Source organism: Perognathus longimembris, chromosome 13, assembly GCF_023159225.1.
Source record: "Perognathus longimembris pacificus isolate PPM17 chromosome 13, ASM2315922v1, whole genome shotgun sequence".
In the NCBI taxonomy this organism is placed as follows: domain Eukaryota; kingdom Metazoa; phylum Chordata; class Mammalia; order Rodentia; family Heteromyidae; genus Perognathus; species Perognathus longimembris.
This window is the reverse complement of record NC_063173.1, coordinates 24,977,396-24,998,669: the sequence shown is the minus strand read 5'-3', so window position 1 is coordinate 24,998,669 and position 21,274 is coordinate 24,977,396. Positions and strand designations below refer to the sequence as shown.

Here is a 21,274-nt window from a genome sequence, read left to right as displayed (position 1 = left end):
TGTATCACCTTCCTATGTTTGTACCTACACTATCTCTGTAATCTTATCTGAGTATATTGGAAACCGTGTTTACTGGTATTGGAAGTAGGAAATTCAAAGGGAATACCAAATTCGAGAGACACAGGGTAAAAAAAGAGAAATAACTACAAAAGCAATACTTGCAAAACTGTTTGGTGTAAGTGAACTGAACACCAGGGGGGAGGAGGGAAAGGGGGGGAGGGAGGGGGGCATGAGGGACAAGGCAACAAACAGTACAAGAAATGTATCCAATGCCCAACGTATGATACTGTAACCTCTCTGTACGTCAGTTTGATAATAAAAATTTGAGAAAAAAAAAAAAAAGAAGCCAGGGACAGTGCTCAGGCCCTGAGTACAAGCCCCAGGACTGGCCAAAACAAAACAAAACAAAACAAAAAAACACTAGAAGAGATGGAAAAATAGTCATACATACTAAATCATATTTCACAAATTGAGTGTATATTTAGAAGTATTTTTGAGTGTCCCTCATGTGACATTAATCAGTGACATGTGTTTTAGAGATCCTATATAGTTTTGTTAAGTGTCTAGAAGAGTTATATGAAGTCTGGGTGTAAGTACCAGAGGGGCAGGAATTTGAGTGCTCTGAGGTGTATTACAAACCTACTCACACCTTCTCCCAGGTCTTTAATGGAGTGTTCTCTGAGATGAGAGGAATCAGTGAAGGGAAGTAGGACAAGTGCAGGTTGTGAAATGTCAAGGCTTATGCAGATGTCCCCTTGGGGAAAAGGATCAATTGACACTGGGGTGGAAAATTCCAGTAGGTTGACACGCATTGTTCATTATACACTGACAGCACACTTCAGGGTTAATGACGAAGCATGCAGGAACACAACTTCTAAAAATAACTAGTGTGATCAGCAAAATGAGTGTTGTACAGGCAATGAGTAGCTTAGGAATTGACCATAATATAAACCTTAATTGGATAATTTAGCAAGTACTGGTTGTTATTTAGTCAAACGATTTCTAATTGACATGATCCTGTATTTACAGGACCCTAGAGACTCCACCTCCAAGCTGCTAAAGCAGATAGAAAAATAACTTCCAGCTAGGAAGCAATATGTAAAACCAAATTAGCAATACAAAAGCAAATCAATGTATAAAATCAATTATAATGAGAAACTAGAGACGGAAGTCAGGAGAACATCTCTGTTTACAGTGGCCTCAAAGAAAAATGAAGTACCCAGAAATCAACCACGTCAACAAACTAAAGGATTGCTACCACAAAAATTACAAAACTTAGAAGAAAGAAATTGAACTGTTTCTTAAACGCTAAGAATCCTTTAACTTATGCTAGCTTCCAGTATAAATCTCTGTAACACTACTTCCTCCACAAATAACAAAGGCTAAAGTCCCATAAAATTTCTCTCGTTCTCATGCATCCTAAAGCTGACAGGCACTTGCCGCATTAGAACACAAGCCCTTTCTTTCTTTCCCTTGTCCTGCCTTGCTCAATCCATGGTTTCTCTCTTAGAGTTTAAGACTCTAGCTAAGCTTTCCAGCTTACAGGAAGGACAGGGAGAGGATAGGAGTCCTTCTCCCCCCTTGAGGATCTAGACTGTGATCTCTCACGGTACTGGGTTACAGCAGAGCTGCCTGGAAAACCTGAGCTATGTGAAAACCTCTTTAGTCTGGAATCCCAGGCCTATCTCTTGCTGTCCGGCCTTGAACAAATCCTTTAATGTACCTGTTCCCCTGTTTCCCAACATTTCATGAAGCTCTTGTGGAAATTAGGTAGGTGAGTATGCTACCTTGCACATCCCTGAAAGAGTAATCTATTATTATTATTTTATTTGTTTAGCCACATGATCGCTGTGGGAAATGTCCTTTTACCAGATGGTGTATTCAGCTGAGACTTTAGAATGTGTGTGTGTGTGTGTGTGTGTGTGTGTGTGTGTGTGTGTGTGTGTGTGTCCGCCTGTGGTGGGCTTTGGGGCTTAAACTCAGATCCTCACACTTTGGGCTTTTGCTTTCAAGGCTAGCACTTTACCACTTGAGCCACACCTTCACATCTGGCTTTTGGCTGGTGAATTGGAAATATTCTTATAGATTTGTCGGCACATGCTGGCTTTGAACTTGTATCTTCAGATCTTTGCATCTGAGTAGCTAAAATATCAGCACCTGGGGAAAGTGAACACTAGAAAAGGACTGCAGGGGCAAACAGACCATTGCAGAGGTATGAAAGCAAAACCTACCTTGGGACTGTGTGTATGTGTGTGCAGGTGTGTGAATGTGTGTGTACACACACATGCACATGCGTCAGAACTGGGCCTTGAACTCAGAACCTGGGCCCTGTCCCTTAATTTTTCTGCTCATGGCTGGCATTGAAGGTTTACCAGAGCAATGCAGGGGAGGGATTGGGGGGAGGGGGGCAGAGCCTCTTCAGCTGCAAAGTACAAGAGTTGAAACCCCTTACACTTGAGCTGAAGTTGCACTGGCCTTTGGTTGGTAGGTAAATGGAGAACAGAGCATCCTGGCCACTTCCAACCTGGGTGGCTTCAAACTCCCATCCTCCCAGCTCAGCCTTCAGAGTCACTAGAGTGACAGGCCTGAGCCAGGACACCTGGGGGCTGAGCAGGCCTTGGGGCTTGGGGCTGGCGGGGTGGGGGCTGCCCGCGCCTGGGGGCCCTGCCTCCCGCCACGTCCTAGGGGAGCACGCCCCGCCCCGGCCCCCAAAGGCGCGGGGCAAAGAGCAGCCCGGTGAGCGGCGGCGGTTGTGGCTGTGGAGGCAGACGGTGCGCGGGCGCAGTGAGTGGTGAAGGTGCTGGCGGTGGAGGGAGACGGTGCGCAGGCGCGGTGAGCCGCGGCAGTGGTGGCAGTAGAGGGAGACTGTGCTCCGGCGCGGTGAGCGGCAGCGGTGGTGGCGGTGGAGGGAGACAGTGCGCAGGCTCGGTGAGCGGCGGCGGTGGTGGCGGTGGAGGGAGACAGTGCGCAGGCGCGGTGAGCGGCGGCGGTGGTGGCGGTGGAGGGAGACAGTGCGCAGGCTCGGTGAGAGGTGGCAGCGGACTGAGTGCCCAGGATCCCCGACGGCACACGACGAGGGGCAGGGGGAGGGAAGGGAGTGCAGGGTCCCCGGCTCGGCCATGAGGAGGGCGCTTCGGTGCTGCGGGGGGGAAGCCAGGCAGCCGGGGAGCGCGGGCTCCCCGCGGAGCCTCGCCCGCTACAAAGCCATCACCAAGTGGCACAGGGCGGCCAGCGCGGGCGACGCGGCCCGAGTGCGGAGGCTGCTGGTCCGGGGGAAGGCGGACGTGAACGCCGCGGACAGGCATGGCCGGTGAGGACCCGGGGCGAGGGGGCCGGGCGGGGGCGGGGCCGGGGCGGAGGCCGGGCGGGGGTGCAGGGGGCGCAGGGAGCCGGGCGGGGCGGGGGCTGGTGTCCCAGGCTGCCCTCTTCATGAGACGCCACTGGACATGTAGACAGCAGCTCGCCTCCCCGTCCTCACTCCCCCTCCACGTCCTTCAACTCGTGGAAAGCCAGCGCCCCAAGAAGTGGGGGCTCACACGCGGCTCAGCGTCCACACTGCCCTGGGTGAGGCTGCGGCTTCAGAGCGCGCTCTGCGATGTCCTGAGAGGCCTTTGCATCCTCACAGGACGGCTCTGCATTTTGCCTGTGCCTATGGCCACCCAAAAGTGGTGACTCTCCTAATGAGAACGGATTGTTACATCGATGCTGTTGATAGTGACTGCAACACAGCTCTGATGAAGGTAACTAGGACCCAACCATTTCCACCTGAGAGGGACTTGATTGACCCGCTTACCATAACAATACATTTATGATGGGGAATCTTCCTCATTGAACCAGACCTAACTAGCAAACCACGTGTGACCTGACCACTCACTTTCTGACGCTATCCCAACAGGCTACCCAGTGCCAACAAGAGGACTGTATTTGTATTCTCCTGGAACATGGTGCTGACCCAAACAGGAAAGATGCTTGTGGCAAAACTGCCCTCCAGCACGCCGTTTCTATGGGGAACATAAGGATAGCTGCTAAACTGGTGGCATTTGGGGCCCACGTGGACAACATTAGAAAGGTATCTATCGTCCCCAATTTACTTTGAAGTGCTTGAAATACAAGTATCATTACTTAGCACATACACATCTCTATCTACATATAGGTTTCCACCATGGTAGAAATACACACACACATGCACAAACACATATGCACAAAAACTTAAGCAAACTGTACTTTATGTAAACCAATGGATATGGATATATAATTTTGTATAAACATATATATATTCCATGTACATGTAGAACGATTTCCAGATCATTTTGGCAACTCTGTACAGAATATTTCCTAGGGAGGCTTTGGTAAATGCCCAGCACTTTACAGATGCAAAAGGGTGGAGGCGTGAGGAACCAACAGTTAGAGAGGCAACCCTTTCAATAGTTTGTTATTAGAAGACCTACTAAAATATTCCTCCACTTAACAGGAGTAACTGAATACAGATGGACTATATAGTAATGAGCACAATAAAATTCCATAAAGCAGAGTGGTCATGAGATACTTTAAATTTCCTATGTAGGCCAGAGCTTACAGGTTTCTTTTATAATGAAAGTATCATGCCCAGTAGCAGTCAGGCTATTTGTAAGCCCTGAAACTTAGTAGGAACTACATGACAAATGCTCTGAAGCAACTGAAGTTTGAGGGGGAAGTAAATTTCTAGGGAATTTTCACAGTGTACCAATGTTCATGTGGACACTCACCCATGGGAGCTAGGGAGGCTTTCCTAGAGGAGGGGGCCAGAGATTAACAAAGATGATGTTACTAGATCTTTACTCTCTCTATTGAGTGCTTACCCACACAGGATCTTTTATTCTCTTGGGAAATATAACCTAAGGTAAATATAAATATTTTTTATTGTTTCATAGGATATCCTCTTAGAAATTATGAATGCTGCCAAGGCAGATGAGCAGAGCATGAGCGACACATCATTAAAGAATGAAGAAAATGAAGGCGAAGTTGATGACATGGAAAAGTATGGCTATTTGATCAGTTTTTCATGACCTTGGTTGTATTCTAGTTGGGAAACAATCACTCAATTCAGAAGTACTAAGTAGGGAAAATATTAAATCATAAAGCCTACCAAGTGAGCGCCAGGGTTAAAAGCTTTTATTTAAGCTGGACATAATGGCTTTAATGTAAAACCCTAGCTAATTAATTGAGAGGGAAGGTTTAGGAGGATTGCAGTTTCAGCAAGAGGGAGACACTATTCAAGCAGGAAAGAAAGCAAAAGGGCCTTGGGTCAGGACTCAAGCAGTAGAAGGCTCCATAGCAAGACCCAGACCCTGTGTTCAAAACTTTTGAGTGTGTGTGTGTGTGTTTCCTATTAAGGTTTGGTAGCTGCCCACAAGTTTTTTGTTCAAGGCCAGCATTCTCCCATTTGAGCCACAACTGCCCCTCTGGATTTTGGTTAGGGAGAGTATCAGACACAGTTGCCCAAGCTGGCTACAAATGGTGATCCTGATCTCTGTCTCCTGAGTAGCTAGGATTACAGATGTGAGTCACTAAGTGTCCCAAATCAAGTTTGAATACTTCAAATAAAAGCATTTATGTAAATTACAGCATGTAGTTTACACTGTTTGGGAGGATTCATAATACCCTCAGTATGCACTGATGCTTTGTATTCTTAAAGGAAGCTCAAGTCATTTGTATAATTCATATTTGTAGTTTACTTTTAGGGCTCACAATGAAATTCTTAACAATTACACAAAATTTCATCATTGGTACTGTCTTATGTTCCCTTTACAAGTGCAAAATGAAGCATACACAGAAACTCCAAAAGCCTTTTTGTGTTTTAGAGATCACTACTTTCTTTACAAATATTAATAATATATCATCACAAGCTGATTAGCAACTGTTTCCATGTACTCCATTAGGTTGTTTTCCTCTTTTATTTCTAATGTTCCTTAATGTTGTTGCTCTCTAATGTGATCTAATGAGTTTTTATTTTAATGGACATAAGAGTGAGAAATAAGGGAAAGTTTTCCTTCAGTGAATACAGGTTATTGTTGGGTGACACAGAAAGGAAAGACAGGCTTTATATTCACACAAATAAGTTATTTTAGTTCATAGATTTCATACTTGCTGTAGTAATGACCTTGGAAATACTATCTATATTTCCTCATTTCCAAAAAGTGGTTAGTATATTTTTATCAGTTATTGGAAAGTTGCACAAGTAGAATGAGTTTTATGTCCTAGAAGTAGCTCACCGGATTACCTTCTTACAGAAACTACTATAACCTAATTCTTATTATATTACTTTCAAAACTAATGATAGTGATTTGAGCAGCAAACAGATTGTATTCATTTTACTTTGACCTTTGTATATAGTACAATATATTTCATCAGACTCTGAGGAAATGAAGAACATTTCCATTTGAAATAGTTCGCTACCTCAGAGAATGACTCAGTATTGTTAATACCTTCAAAAAGGTTTTCACTAGAATTACTACCACAAAATTTGTTGTGGGAGAAGATTTTCTGTTTTGACATTAGTGAGAATGCACAAACATGAATACTTGAGTTTTCGAATACTTACATTGGTTAATCTGTGGAAATCTTCAAATGTACACAGATAGGAAATATTATATTGATAATGTATTGCTCATTATTGTAGAAATTATATTCACATAAAAATTTGAGTGTGAAGATAAATTGTTATCATAATAAAAGGTAAATGATTTATACAATCTGAAGAGAAACCAGGCTATGAAATTACTATTTTAGAGTAGCCCTTAATCTTACTGTAAACTGTGCATCTCAAAATATTGTCAGGATTCTGCCTAAGCAAGGTATTGACATCTCTGCTAGAGATACTATTGGATGGACTGAACTATCCAAATCAATTTTTTCTTTGTCTGCACTAACTAAGACCACATGATAGGGCTGGGGATATAGCCTAGTGGGAAGAGTGCCTGCCTCGGATACACGAGGCCCTAGGTTCAATACCCCAGCACCACATATACAGAAAACGGCCAGAAGCGGCGCTGTGGCTCAAGTGGCAGAGTGCTAGCCTTGAGCGGGAAGAAGCCAGGGACAGTGCTCAGGTCCTGAGTCCAAGGCCCAGGACTGGCAAAAAAAAAAAAAAAAAAAAAAAAGACCACATGATAATACCCCTTATGGTCTCCTTGAGGGTTAAAACAGATAATTTTCCCATGCTATTTACCTCTGCTGCTGTTTCCTTCTCCAGCTCAGTTTTGGAATGGCCGAGTTAGTGACTTCAGCTGGCAGATATCATGCAAAATGCTAGCACAGCAGGACATAGCAATGGTGTGGGATTCTTCATCGCAGTCCTTGCTTTCTAGTGGTACTGGGACTGACCCAAGAGTTCTGCACATATGAGGAACTTGTTCTGGTACTGATTTATAGTCTCTCCAGCTCCTTTAGCATCTTTATTCTTAGAGATCTGTGCAGTGTCTACTTTACTCAATGTATAACCTCTCCCTATGCATGGGTTGCAAGCAGTGCCACATCTTTGATAGTAGTGACCTACTTTTTCTGCTTGAACAAAGCCAAGTGAGCATAAAACCATCCATTAATCTCTTAGATTTTTAGATCACAAATTTCTTGAATTTCTTAAGAACTTTAGGAGTTCTTTAAGCCCAAAGGAGATAATATCCTTTCCCAATCAGATGGGATGTGAGCAGACCAGTGGAATTCTTTGTTTCTGTTGCTTGTATTACAATCCAATAATGAACATCTTTCGTTGTCTCATTGTCCTTCCTAAGATCTCTCATTTTTCCTTGCATTATACATGGAAAGTGAACAAAGTTTTCTACATATCATATGTGCTTGATCTTATGCAATGTCACATCGATAACTGACAAGAGAGCTCACGAAGTGACCTTTCCCTTTATTAATCAAAATGTTAAGATGATCGCACTTATTGACAGGAAATGTCAAGAACAAGAGGAAAGCAACAAAGAAGAAGCTAGTGCAAATGTTCCAGAAGAAGACCAAGGGAACCAGAAACTCAACATGAAAACACAACTTGAAACAGATATGAAGCCACCTGATATGGAATTGAATGTTTCAAAGGTAAACGTGAGTGAGGTTAATTAATCTTCCATAATGCTTTCACATTTCTATCTTTATTAATAGCAGGACGAACTAAGTGTGGTGATGCACTAAGTGTGGACAACGAAGAGCCTGGTGCACTCCTGAAACTAGGAAATCTCAATGTACCTTCAGAATCCCAGGGGGAAACATAATGTGTCAGAGACTGGCTATGCAGAGAAATTCTCCAAACCTGGTAATGGCCCTCGAGGCTACTGTATACAAGAAGTGAACTTGAAGGAGGATGGAAATGTATAACTGATCAAGTTGAAGGGGCCATGCTGAATGTGACCATTAGTTGAACTAGTCACCTTCGTTGAAGCCTTCATACTTGAGTAACTCCCAGAAATCCGATAAAGACAGAGTGTTGGTAGCCCCAAGCAATTTCTCTGGCGTTCTCACCTCTTCTAACTCCTTAAACCAAAATGCTATGGCCAAGGACCCGGATGGAAGCCCATGCAAAACTCCCTCTTGTCCTGGGCCGCAAGGACCACAGAGGAGAGTGATCCTCTTCTGATGTTGTCTTGGGAGGAATTCCTCTCTCCACCTTCCGGGGAGATGGGGAGGGCACAGAAAAGCCCAATTTTCTTTCCAACACCACTTGAGGCTCTCCAGCTTCTCCCCTCAGGTCCCTGCCCCTCCCATGTTGCTGGCCATGGAGTCCTCCTTTGTGCCCTTTTGGGCTTGTTTTCCTCATGGCTGCATTTGAGGGCACCAGGGCAGGTTGTTTATTTACCTGCTGACTTCTGGGTTCCATTCCTGATGCTGTATCAGGCCCCTCTCTGTCTATTCCTGTCTTCCTCTCCTAACTGTCCTTACCCTCTGGATTCTGCTGTTGGGTTTGGGGTTCAGGACCAGGTTCTCCATCAATAAAAAGATAAAGTTGGCTCTTTTTAGTTCACATCCTCCCCACCTCCTCAGAAAATAATCATCTTACAAAATTTCCTGATTACTTATAAATGTAGTGGTCTTGTATGGATACAGTGGCTTTTCATTTGGTGTATAACAATTCTCAGTTTGAGAAAGACTGCCATACAATCATCTCAAGAAATGTATTTTGGAGGATTCTTAGTTTACCAGAATATTTGACTTAACTGGAATTTTGTGCAAAAGCAGAGAAAAGCTAAACTGATTCCTGCGATAGATTCTTTGACACTTAAAGCCCCTTAAAATAAGTGGAGCTCTCATTACTGAATATGATTTCTAAGAGGTGGCAGATAGTTTATAATTTTGAATAATTGCATCGTAAATTGAACAATAGTCCCTACTCTAGTGCTCCCTAGGGAATGTAAAGAGTTGTCAGTAAGCGATTGTCCCTGTACCTCCAAGGCATGAAAGAAATTCACTCAGTAGATAAGAAATGAGAATGCAATGTCTCTTGTTTCCTGTTGTTCTCCAGAAGAATTATTCTGCACACTGACTTATAGAAAAATAACAAATTTTCACATCCATGTCGCATCTAAGGTCCCAATTTTTCAAATACTTTAGATGTACCAAGCATGGATATTTGAGGATTTTCTCAAGACTCAGATACTGCTCCTAGACATAAGGGACACAGGATTGATACATGTCCATATATGTCACTCAGGAACTCAAAACTTAAGAATTTCTCAGAGCAGATCATATGTTGCTCTCTTAATCCTTTTATTCCCATCCATATAAGGCTAATTTTCCTTTGCTGTGTTTTGGTTTTTCATCTCTTAGAACATAGAAGAAATATTACTGGCCTTGTCTCTGGGCTTCTAGAAAGACACCCTTTTCCTTCCAACCCACAGTCTTTCACTCCCATTTAAACAGTCTTGGGAAACATATTGGCATTGTCTTTTACTAAGTAGAAGCTAACCCTCTGAGAATTTCAAGTTTCCAGTGGATACTCAGGCCATCCACCAAGAGTCAGGGAGAAGCAGAGTTTTCTGAATCTACATGTTAGCCAATTCCATTTTTAAATGACTTCAACTCTGGTAGCCCATCCATTGTGTCTGTTATGTTGATACAGATCAGATATCATCAGCCTGGAAGTGCTAAGCACCAAAAATCAGATAGAGTTGGATAATCCAATGTGAATTATTTTTTTTAATACCTTTCTGCTACTGGGCATATGAGGCAAGTTCCTCTAACTTGTTTGTCCTGTTTGATTATTTGACGTTCCCACCACTTGAGAAATGGCTCCAGTGTACTGATCATTTTGGCAACTCTGTACAGACTATTTCCCAGGGAGGCTTTGGTAACTGCCCCACACTTTACAGATGCAAAAGGGTGGAGGCATGAGGAACCAACAGTTAGAGAGGCAACCCTTTCAATAGTTCGTTCTTAGAAGACCTAGGAAAATATTCCTCCACTTAACTGGAGTAACTGAATGCAGGTGGCCTATATAGTAATGAGCACAGGAAAATTCCATAAAGCAGAGTGGTCATGAGGTATTTTAAATTCCCTATGTAGGCCAGAACTTACAGGTTTCTTTTATAATGAAAGTATCATGTACAGTAGTGGTCAGGCTATTTGTAAGCCCTGCAACTTAGTAGGAACTACACAACCAATGCTCTGAAGCAACTGAAGTTTGAGGGGGCAGCAAATTTCTAGGGAATTTTCACAGTGTACCAAGGTTCATGTGGACCTCACCCATGGGAGCTAAGGAGGCTTTCATAGAGGAGGGGGCCAGAGAGTCACAAAGATGATGTTACTAGATCTTTACTCTCTGTATTGAGTGATTACCCACACAGGATCTTGCATTGAATTTTCCTATTCTCTTAGGAAATGTAACGTAAGGTAAATATAAATATTTATTATTGTTTCATAGGATGAAGCCTTGGCAATTACCACTCCTGAAAAGGAATGTGAACACCAGAAGACAGAAACAACATTAAAGAATGAAGATAATGAAGGCAAAGATGATGAGATGGAAAAGTATGGCTATTTGATCAGTTTTTCATGACCTTGCTTGCATTCTAGATGGGAAACAATCACTCAATTCAGAAATACTAAGTAGGGAAAATACTAAATCATGGACAACCTACCAAGTGAGCTCCAGGGTTAAAAGCTTTTATTTAAGCTGGACATAATGGCTTTAATGTAAAACCGTAGCTAATTAATTGAGAGGGAAGGTTTAGGAGGATTGCAGTTTCAGCAAGAGGGAGACACTATTCAAACAGGAAAGAAAGCAAAAGGGCCTCGGGTCAGGACTCAAGCAGTAGAAGGCTTTATAGCAAGTCCCAGACCCTGTGTTCAAGGATTCTTGAATGTGTGTGTGTGTGTGTGTGTGTGTGTGTGTTTGTGTGTGTGTGTGTGTCCTGTTAAGGCTTGGTAGCTGTCCACAAGTTTTTTGTTCAAGGCCAGCATTCTCCCATTTGAGCCACAACTGCCCCTCTGGATTTTGGTTAGGGAGAGTATCAGACACAGTTGCCCAAGCTGGCTACAAATGGTGATCCTGATCTCTGTCTCCTGAGTAGCTAGGATTACAGATGTGAGTCACTAAGTGTCCCAAATCAAGTTTGAATACTTCAAATAAAAGCATTTATGTAAATTACAGCATGTAGTTTACACTGTTTGGGAGGATTCATAATACCCTCAGTATGCACTGATGCTTTGTATTCTTAAAGGAAGCTCAAGTCATTTGTATAATTCATATTTGTAGTTTACTTTTAGGGCTCACAATGAAATTCTTAACAATTACACAAAATTTCATCATTGGTACTGTCTTATGTTCCCTTTACAAGTGCAAAATGAAGCATACACAGAAACTCCAAAAGCCTTTTTGTGTTTTAGAGATCACTACTTTCTTTACAAATATTAATAATATATCATCACAAGCTGATTAGCAACTGTTTCCATGTACTCCATTAGGTTGTTTTCCTCTTTTATTTCTAATGTTCCTTAATGTTGTTGCTCTCTAATGTGATCTAATGAGTTTTTATTTTAATGGACATAAGAGTGAGAAATAAGGGAAAGTTTTCCTTCAGTGAATACAGGTTATTGTTGGGTGACACAGAAAGGAAAGACAGGCTTTATATTCACACAAATAAGTTATTTTAGTTCATAGATTTCATACTTGCTGTAGCAATGACCTTGGAAATACTATCTATATTTCCTCATTTCCAAAAAGTGGTTAGTATATTTTTATCAGTGATTGGAAAGTTGCACAAGTAGAATGAATTTTATGTCCTAGAAGTAGCTCACTGGATTACCTTCTTACAGAAACTACTATAACCTAATTCTCATTACATTACTTTCAAAACTAATGATAGTGATTAGAGCAGCCAAGAGATTGTATTCATTTTACTTTTAGCTTACTATGTATTACAATATATTTTATCAGACTCTGAGGAAATGAAGAACATTTCCATTTCAAATAGTTTTCTACCTCAAAGAATTACTTCAGTATTGAAATTACCTTCAAAAAGGTTTTCATTAGAATTACTACCACATCATTTGTTGTGGGAGAAGTTTCTCTGTTTTGACATTAGTGAGAATGCACAAACATAAATGGCTGAGCTTTGGAATACTTACATTAGTTAATCTGTGGAAATCTTCAAATGTACACAGATAGGAAATATTATATTGATAATGTATTGCTCATTATTGTAGAAATTATATTCACATAAAAATTTGAGTGTGAAGATAAATTGTTATCGTAATAAAAGGCAAATGATTTATACAATCTGAAGAGAAACCAGGCTATGAAATTACTATTTTAGAGTAGCCCTTAATCTTACTGTAAACTGTGCATCTCAAAATATTGTCAGGATTCTGCCTAAGCAAGGTATTGACATCTCTGCTAGAGATACTATTGGATGGACTGAACTATCCAAATCAATTTTTTCTTTGTCTGCACTAACTAAGACCACATGATAGGGCTGGGGATATAGCCTAGTGGGAAGAGTGCCTGCCTCGGATACACGAGGCCCTAGGTTCAATACCCCAGCACCACATATACAGAAAACGGCCAGAAGCGGCGCTGTGGCTCAAGTGGCAGAGTGCTAGCCTTGAGCGGGAAGAAGCCAGGGACAGTGCTCAGGTCCTGAGTCCAAGGCCCAGGACTGGCAAAAAAAAAAAAAAAAAAAAAAAAAGACCACATGATAATACCCCTTATGGTCTCCTTGAGGGTTAAAACAGATAATTTTCCCATGCTATTTACCTCTGCTGCTGTTTCCTTCTCCAGCTCAGTTTTGGAATGGCCGAGTTAGTGACTTCAGCTGGCAGATATCATGCAAAATGCTAGCACAGCAGGACATAGCAATGGTGTGGGATTCTTCATCGCAGTCCTTGCTTTCTAGTGGTACTGGGACTGACGCAAGTTCTGCACATATGAGGAACTTGTTCTGGTACTGATTTATAGTCTCTCCAGCTCCTTTAGCATCTTTATTCTTAGAGATCTGTGCAGTGTCTACTTTACTCAATGTATAACCTCTCCCTATGCATGGGTTGCAAGCAGTGCCACATCTTTGATAGTGGTAACCTGCTTTTTCTGCTTGAACAAAGTCAAGTTAGCATAAAACCATCCATTAATCTCTTAGATTTTTAGATCACAACTTTCTTGAATTTCTTAAGAACTTTAGGAGTTCTTTAAGCCCAAAGGAGATAATACCTTTCCCAATCAGATGGGATGTGAGCAGACCAGTGGAATTCTTCGTGTCTGTTGCTTGTATTACAGTCCAATAATGAACATTTTATGTTGTCTCCTTGTCCTTCCTAAGATCTCTCAATTCTCCTTGCAGTATATGCACAATGTATACAAATTTTTCCATACCTCATATGTGTTTGATCTTATGTAATGGACATCGATATCTAAAAAGAGAGCTCATGAAGTGACCTTTCCCTTTATTAATCAAAATGTTAAGATGATCACACTTATTGACAGGAAATGCCAAGAACAAGAGGAAAGCAACAAAGAAGAAGCTACTGCATCTCATGTGAATGTTCCAGAAGAAGAGCATGCTAACAAACTCCACGTGAAAACACAACTTGAAGCAAATATGAAGCCACCTGATATGGAACTGAATGTTTCAAAGATAAACTTGAGTGAGGTAATCTTCCATAATGTGTCACATTCCTAACTTTATTAATAGCAGGATGAACTAAGTGTGCTGATGTACTACGTCTGGTCAGTGAAGAGCCTGGAGCACTCCTGAAACCAGAAAATTCCATACAGCCAATGTAACTTCAAAGGGAAAGGATTTGGATAATGTAGAGAAGAGTTGAGCTTGGAGGTGAAACAGGTAGTAGCAAAGGTACAATTGCACTCAGCAGGGCAGCTCCAAGGAATGGGTGTTTTTCTAATCTCCAAATCACTTATAGAACAAGAACATAATGGGAAAAGTGTTTCCAAAAATTGTCCTTACAAGACAGTATGTTGTGAAGTAGGAAGTGTGGAGGAGGGAAGGTGGGAGAAAAATGAGGGTTGAGGCTACATATTTGGCAAGAAATGCACTCACTACCTTATGTATGTAACTGTACTCCCTCTGCATATCACTTGAATGATAAAAAGTAAAAATAAGTATAAAAATTGTTCTTACTAAATACAACTGAATTAAATTAACTGAGAATACATTGAACTGTTGAATCCATTTTTCTGTCATAAGTTTCTAAAACCTACCCAAAATATTCTATCTCAAGGGACATGCTTTCTTCCTAAGTCTGTGGTTTGGGAGACACTTGCTGAGGAAACTTGTAATAATGCCGTTCCTTGTGGTTCTGGTGAGACTGCTTGAGAACTGCTTGGTAGGAGTCCACTGGAGGTTTTCCTCTCCCATGTCTGTTTATCTGAGTGCTGCTGGCCTCTGGGTAGACTTCCTTTGTGTGTGCATTTCCTCACAGGGGTGGTGGCTCCTAAGGGCAAGAACTCGGCTACGGAATGCCTTTCTCTCTGTGACTCTCGCTTCCTTTCTCTCTCTCTCTCTTCTACTGAAACTCACATGGAGCCACTTTGACCACAATGTATCCCTTATATTGATGTTCTAGGTTGTCCTACACTCTATGTGTTCAAAACAAGGACATGCTAACTTCTACCCGCAATAATTTTATTTTCACCCCACTTAGAATTCTTGCCACTACTCAATACTCAAGAGTTTTTCATTTGCAATCACAACACGCCTCGGTGTAAGCGCAAGATGCTCTGTCACTTTGACACTTAGCCACTTCCCACGTGAATGAGACAGACGCAAGCCATTCATCACTGGAACACCAAACATGCTGTTACATTTCTAGAAACACTGCCATTTCATAGAGAAAGTGGATATACTAACCTGTGGCACTTACAGAATAATTTAAAATATAAAAATTGTGAGATAATTTAAAGTTTTACTACAATTTATCTATCGTCATTCTATTTGTTATATATAAGCGAAGCTGGGTTGTGAAAAAATCTTTGTTTTTTGTAAGGTTTAATTTTGAGGGACCATTTTGTCAAACTGTGTCTCAATGTTTTGGGATTATTTTTCAGTAGGAAAGATATGGCACCAAACATAAAAAATCCAAATAAGCATAACAGAACCAATCCCAACAAATATGAAACTTCTTCCAAAGGCCAAGGGCAACAGGCGTGGATGAATAGCCTAGTTTCCCTAGCTTTGGACACTGAACCACAACAACAGCACCATAGAAAATTACTATGTACGGGGTTGAGAATATGCCTAGTTGTAGAATGCTTGCCTCGTATACATGAATCCCTGGGTTCGATTCCTTAGCACCACAGATATAGACAAACACAGAAGCAGCTCTGTGGCTCAAGTGGTAGAGTGCTAGCCTTGAGCCAAAAGAAGTCAAGGTCAGTGCTCAGTCCACGAGTTAAGACAAGGAAGATAAGACAAGGGAGACAGAACCATGAGAAAGAAAAATTGCGGTAACGGAAACGTGCTTATACTTTAGAAGCTAAAATGTCATCGGTAGCACATTTACTTATCAATTCATTTTGTGCTATCTACCAGCACAAAGATAACTGACAGATTGAGAATTTCTACTTCATATTTATTGTGGATTTCTGTCCTACTTGTTTACATGGAACAATACTTCTCCCTGTGTGGAATTCTACAGTAACATTATTAAAGTGTTCACAATTTGAAATTTAATCAACAACAATGAGATTAGCCCATTTCTCTACCCTGTGTATCAGCTGGGGTGACTTGACCCTGACAACTGGCTTATTCCTTCACATGTCTGAAGGGAAAATCAGGTTTCTACTACAGCCATTGGGTGAATCAACATTACTTTGAAATTGGTTGTTTTTCTGAGTTCTTCAAGGGACTCCATTCTAAGAATCTGACTATTTATAACTTGTTTTGTGTTATACAGTTGCCACGGGAATTCCTTCTTTACCTACCTACACTTATGTATCATGCAGGATGAAAATGTGCACATTCAATCCTCCAAACGTGAACAGCTGGAAAAGGAAATGCGTGTCCTCACAGAGGAGTTACAGCTCATGAGAAGCAAATATGAGTCACAGACAGAAGAAATTGCAAAGCTGACTCATAAACTATACAGCATAAAACTTCAGACCAAGAAATACAAAGAAATCTGTAAGGTAGAACAGTACAAAATCTTTGTGACCCCTTACATGTACTGTTTATGTTACAAAAGTCTATTAATACAGCACTTTATTTCACTTCTTTTTGATGGAATGTTTTAAAATAAAACAACTACATAATAGCCTAAGGTTTCATTTGAAATTTACCTTTTCTCATTTCCTAAAATATACACAGGCTGTGTTGTTTTGGGATGAAATCTTACATTTTTTCTTTGAGAGGTTTAACTATAAATGGGCCACTTGGTTGAGATATATCCCAAAGTGGGCTTTTGCTTTCTTGATAGAATAGATAGAGCACCACACATGAAGCATACAATCAAACATAAGGGAAATGTCCAAGTCAGTTCTAAACAGTGTTAACATTCTACCGATGGCATGATCACCAGGTAGTTGGCCTTGTTTTCCTGGTTTGGGATGACTAAGAACACAAACAGCACCACAGAAAAGTCATATCCCAGCAGAGCCTGGAGTTCCGCAAAGGACTAGCCAAATGGGTGCAAGTGTGGAAGCTCCATTTGCACAATGGATCGCTCCAATGTGGCATTTGGGGAACCTAGTTGCTTCTCTCCAAAGTCTCTTAGTTAACAAAATCCCTACAGCTTCAGAAAAGAAAAGGATTTGCTTAAAGGGATAGTTAGGTTTGAGACAGATGAAGTACAATAGGAGGGGTGACATTGGTCACGATTTTTGTACTTATAAATTGATAGCCTGAATTGAAGCCCCCTTGTACAAATACATAAAGAATATTTTTTTAAATGAAGGGCAAAAGTCACATTAAATGAGGCTGTGAATTGTGGTTTTGATTCATTACACTTGTAATGGTTAGCATAGTTATTTTTATACTAGTTATCTATTCCTTTTCCTCTACATACTGGCTTTAAGATATCTGGCATATTATGGGTTTCTAATCATGTTTATTGTGCATTCCCGTCCCATTTGTTTACCTAGACTCTTAATGTGGAGTTTCAGTGCAACATTAATGTGTTTACATTTGGAATTGAATCAGTAGTGAAATCAGCCCTTTTCTCTAAACTCTGCATTGTATGGGATGACTGTGCCTCCAAAAGCCTTGCTCTACATGTCTGGGTGACAGCAGCCATTGAAGGAATCCACATGTGGGCTTCTTCACAGAGTAGTGTAGTGGTGAGATTCTGAAGGCAAACTTCCCAATGAGAGGAAGTTTTCTTGCTGTTTCTAAACTTTTTCTAATTTAATGTTTGAAATAAAACAGTAAATTCATCACATTCTGTTCACTAGAGAGCATTCTCAAAGGCTAGGTCCTATTCAGATAAAGTAAAATTATAGGAGGAATGCCCCCATATATTGTGTATATATATATATATATATATATATATATATATATATATGTATATATGTGTATATATATATGTAGAGAGAGAGAGAGAGACAAGCTTGAGAATCATCTCACCAATCAAACCCTATTGCAAAGAAAATTACTTCTTCACACCTTAGTGCTCTTGAAACGGTACAATTATTTACTTGTTTGGCTTAGAATTCTCCCTGCTTTGTGGCAAGAACCAGACAATTACAAAATCATGTAATTGAATCCAGTCCATTTTGTTCAAAACCATGCATAGATTATATCACTAAACTTCTATACTGGGACATGTCATACAAAGTTACTTACCAAAAGTCATCATTTTCTGGCATGAAATTCAGATTTACATTAAAAACACTTGAAGATTAGAAAATGGCTTATAATTTTAGACAGCATATATTGCACTCTCTTTAAGTAGAATTAGAATTCTAAGGTTGGAATTAGAGTCATTCTATAAAGAAAAAACCAAGAAAACTAGGAGACCGAAGTACAAGACCACACAAGAGTTTTATGACAAAGCTGATCAATGGACGGAATGTACTTTAACCCTGTAGTCATTTGAAATGGGTTGACTTTCTGCGTAATTCAGGGGAGCATATTCTAAGTATCTTACTATACTCATGATTGATCTGTGTAAGCTTGTCTTTCTTTACCACCCTGTGCTGATGATCATGCAGGTTTCTGCTGCCTCAGAGAATCTGCACATTGGCAAATGTCAACAGCTGGAAGAGGAAAATAAATTCCTCAAAGAGCAGTTACAGTCCCTGCAAAGCGAAATGGATTCACTGGCTCAGGAGAATACAAAGTTGAAGGAAGACCAAAAACATCTTACTGAGAGTTGCAAGTATACAATAGCTATGATAGAACAGTACAAAATATTCCTCACACAAAAATCAGAAAGAGAAATAAGTGAACAAGTAGATAAAGTGTCCACATTTATACAGGTGAATATGTTTATTTCTAATATGTTTAAACGTTTATTGGAAGGTATATTTTAGACTTACACATTGTGTCATGTACTTTATTAGCAGTAAATTATATAATATTACATCATATTCTATATATTCTACATTATTCCCACATTGTAAATACATTTATATTCAATAATATTCTTTTTATTAAAAATTACTTCATGTTTGAAATCTAGTTGCCATAAAATTAAATTCTTAGAAAACAATAATTCATACAGATTATAACATGCAAGCCAGGCACCTGTGGCTGACTCCTGTAACTAATAATAGCTACTCGTGAGACTAAGATCTGAGGACTGCAGTTCAAATCCAGCCTAGACAGGAAAGTCTATTGAGACTCCTCTCCAGTTAACCTCCAGAAAACCATAAGTGAAGCTACGGCTCAAAGTGGTCGAGTAGTACCCTGAGTAGAAAAATTCAGGGACAATGCCCAGGCACTGAGATCAAGCTCCACAATGGACAACCGTAAAAAATAAAACAAATTGGAACATGCTCATAGACTTTCATTAAGGTCAGGTTTTCATTCTCTTGATTGTTCTTATTCTATTTTATTTTATTTTATCAATACTATTGTACACATTCCGTAGAACTTACTTAATGTCATCCCCAAGAGAAAACTGCACTTACATATTTAGTATTTAGATTAAATGCAGTTGATAATGATGAGAAGTACTGTAAATTCAAGCACCGGCTTTCCCATATTTCATAGTGTTCTACACCACGGAGGCCAAGCTATGTGGAGGGAATATAGAAACTTGTTCAAGAAATATTGATTGAACAATGAATCTTTTCAATTTTCTTTAGGAACAAACCAGAGCTCGAGTATATCAAGACTCTGTTTGGACATCGACAGTGCAAGCACAACTATCTAAAATCTCCCAACTATCAAATAAACTACTGGAGTAAGTTTAGAGTCACAGAAAATAAACAAAACTTATTGGTAGACTGTAAAACATAGTGTTATGCCTAGATTTCCGGTCCCCAAAGACCACTAAGGAGCCGATACCGATGCACATGCACAAGAGTCTTTATTGCAAGCTGGAGCCTGGACTCTCAACCATCACCGACACAGCGGATCTGCATTGAGAGTCCCAACCCTCAGATGGGCAGGGTTTTTACTGTGATTACAACAGGGGCAGGATATTTCCAACTTGGCAGATACTTGATTGGATGGTATTTAGCAAGCACGTCTTGTCCTATTTCTATTGGCTCTCTACCCTATCAGTTAACCTATTTTGGCTTTGATAATGGGAACTGGCCATCATATCAGGAACTGACAGCAGGTGGTCACATAGCACTGATACAGGGGATTAATGTATGCCTTAGAGCAAGTCACAGTTGGGTTAAACAAGCTGTTCACAGAAGCAGAATTTTGCGGTCAGGCTGACCTATACCAACTTTATTTTAACAATTGCCACCATGTTTTCCCATTACCACTAAGCAAGCTTGAGTGGGATAAAACAATCCAGTGCTCAATCATAAGTAAACCAATCCAACAGTTTCCATGGCATTTCTACTCTTATTATGGTTATTTCGACACTCTATGACGAGGATCGTTTTTGACTGTCCATTACCATGGTTGCTCCCTAGGTACCTAGGTACAGAGGGGAACAAGGGCTCCCTATATTTTTAAATGTCAAACTACAAAATAGTCTCATGGGTGGGGGTGCAGCCCTCTAGTATGGAGTCATCCCCAGGGTTTAGAAGCTGTTATAATTTTAGCACTAAAGCTCATATTTAAGTCACGCGGGTTCTCAGGTCAGCCCTTACATTCCCTCCTCTTCTACTGCTTACTGCGGGGTCCAATCATGGCCCCATTAGCCTACATTTTTATGGCTTTCGTGTCCAGGGGCTGATACTGAGACCTCAGCATACTTAGCTGTAACGCACTGACACGATCTCTTACAAATACAGTGAGCCTCTTAAGAGTACAAAGACCAGTAGAGACCAAGTCTGCAAAACAACAAACTTCAAATGGTATTTCCACGTTTGGGTCAGCGACCTTACATTACATATCTAAAAGCAAACAACTACTAAACATGAAAAGGTCTACAATAGACCTATCAGAGGATCACCAGCTATGTACACATCATATAAGAACAGGATAAGCAAAAACAACCCCAAGAGAAGGACACAGGTCGAGTCTATTGTTGATGTCACCTTTAAAGTTTTAGGTGAATTTCCTTTGGCGTACCCTATGTGGTTACTGTATATGATTTTAGTACACTGGGTATGGTTTATATATATATATATATATACATATATATACATATATGTATATATGTATATATGTATATATGTATATATGTATACATGTATATATGTATATATATATATGTATATGTATAT

At 40.5% G+C, this 21,274-nt stretch overlaps 1 protein-coding gene across 1 annotated transcript; it reads left to right on the top strand.

The window, feature by feature from the left end:
- The first annotated feature begins 3,119 nt into the window (after nucleotides 1-3,119).
- Nucleotides 3,120-16,717, top strand: LOC125362447 (ankyrin repeat domain-containing protein 26-like). Its single transcript, XM_048361293.1, has 8 exons — nucleotides 3,120-3,310; nucleotides 3,626-3,740; nucleotides 3,896-4,069; nucleotides 4,911-5,017; nucleotides 7,935-8,079; nucleotides 10,895-11,001; nucleotides 13,952-14,117; nucleotides 16,430-16,717. The coding sequence occupies exons 1-8, from the start codon at nucleotides 3,120-3,122 to the stop codon at nucleotides 16,715-16,717; spliced, it is 1,293 nt and encodes a 430-aa protein (XP_048217250.1).
- The last annotated feature ends 4,557 nt before the right edge of the window (nucleotides 16,718-21,274 follow it).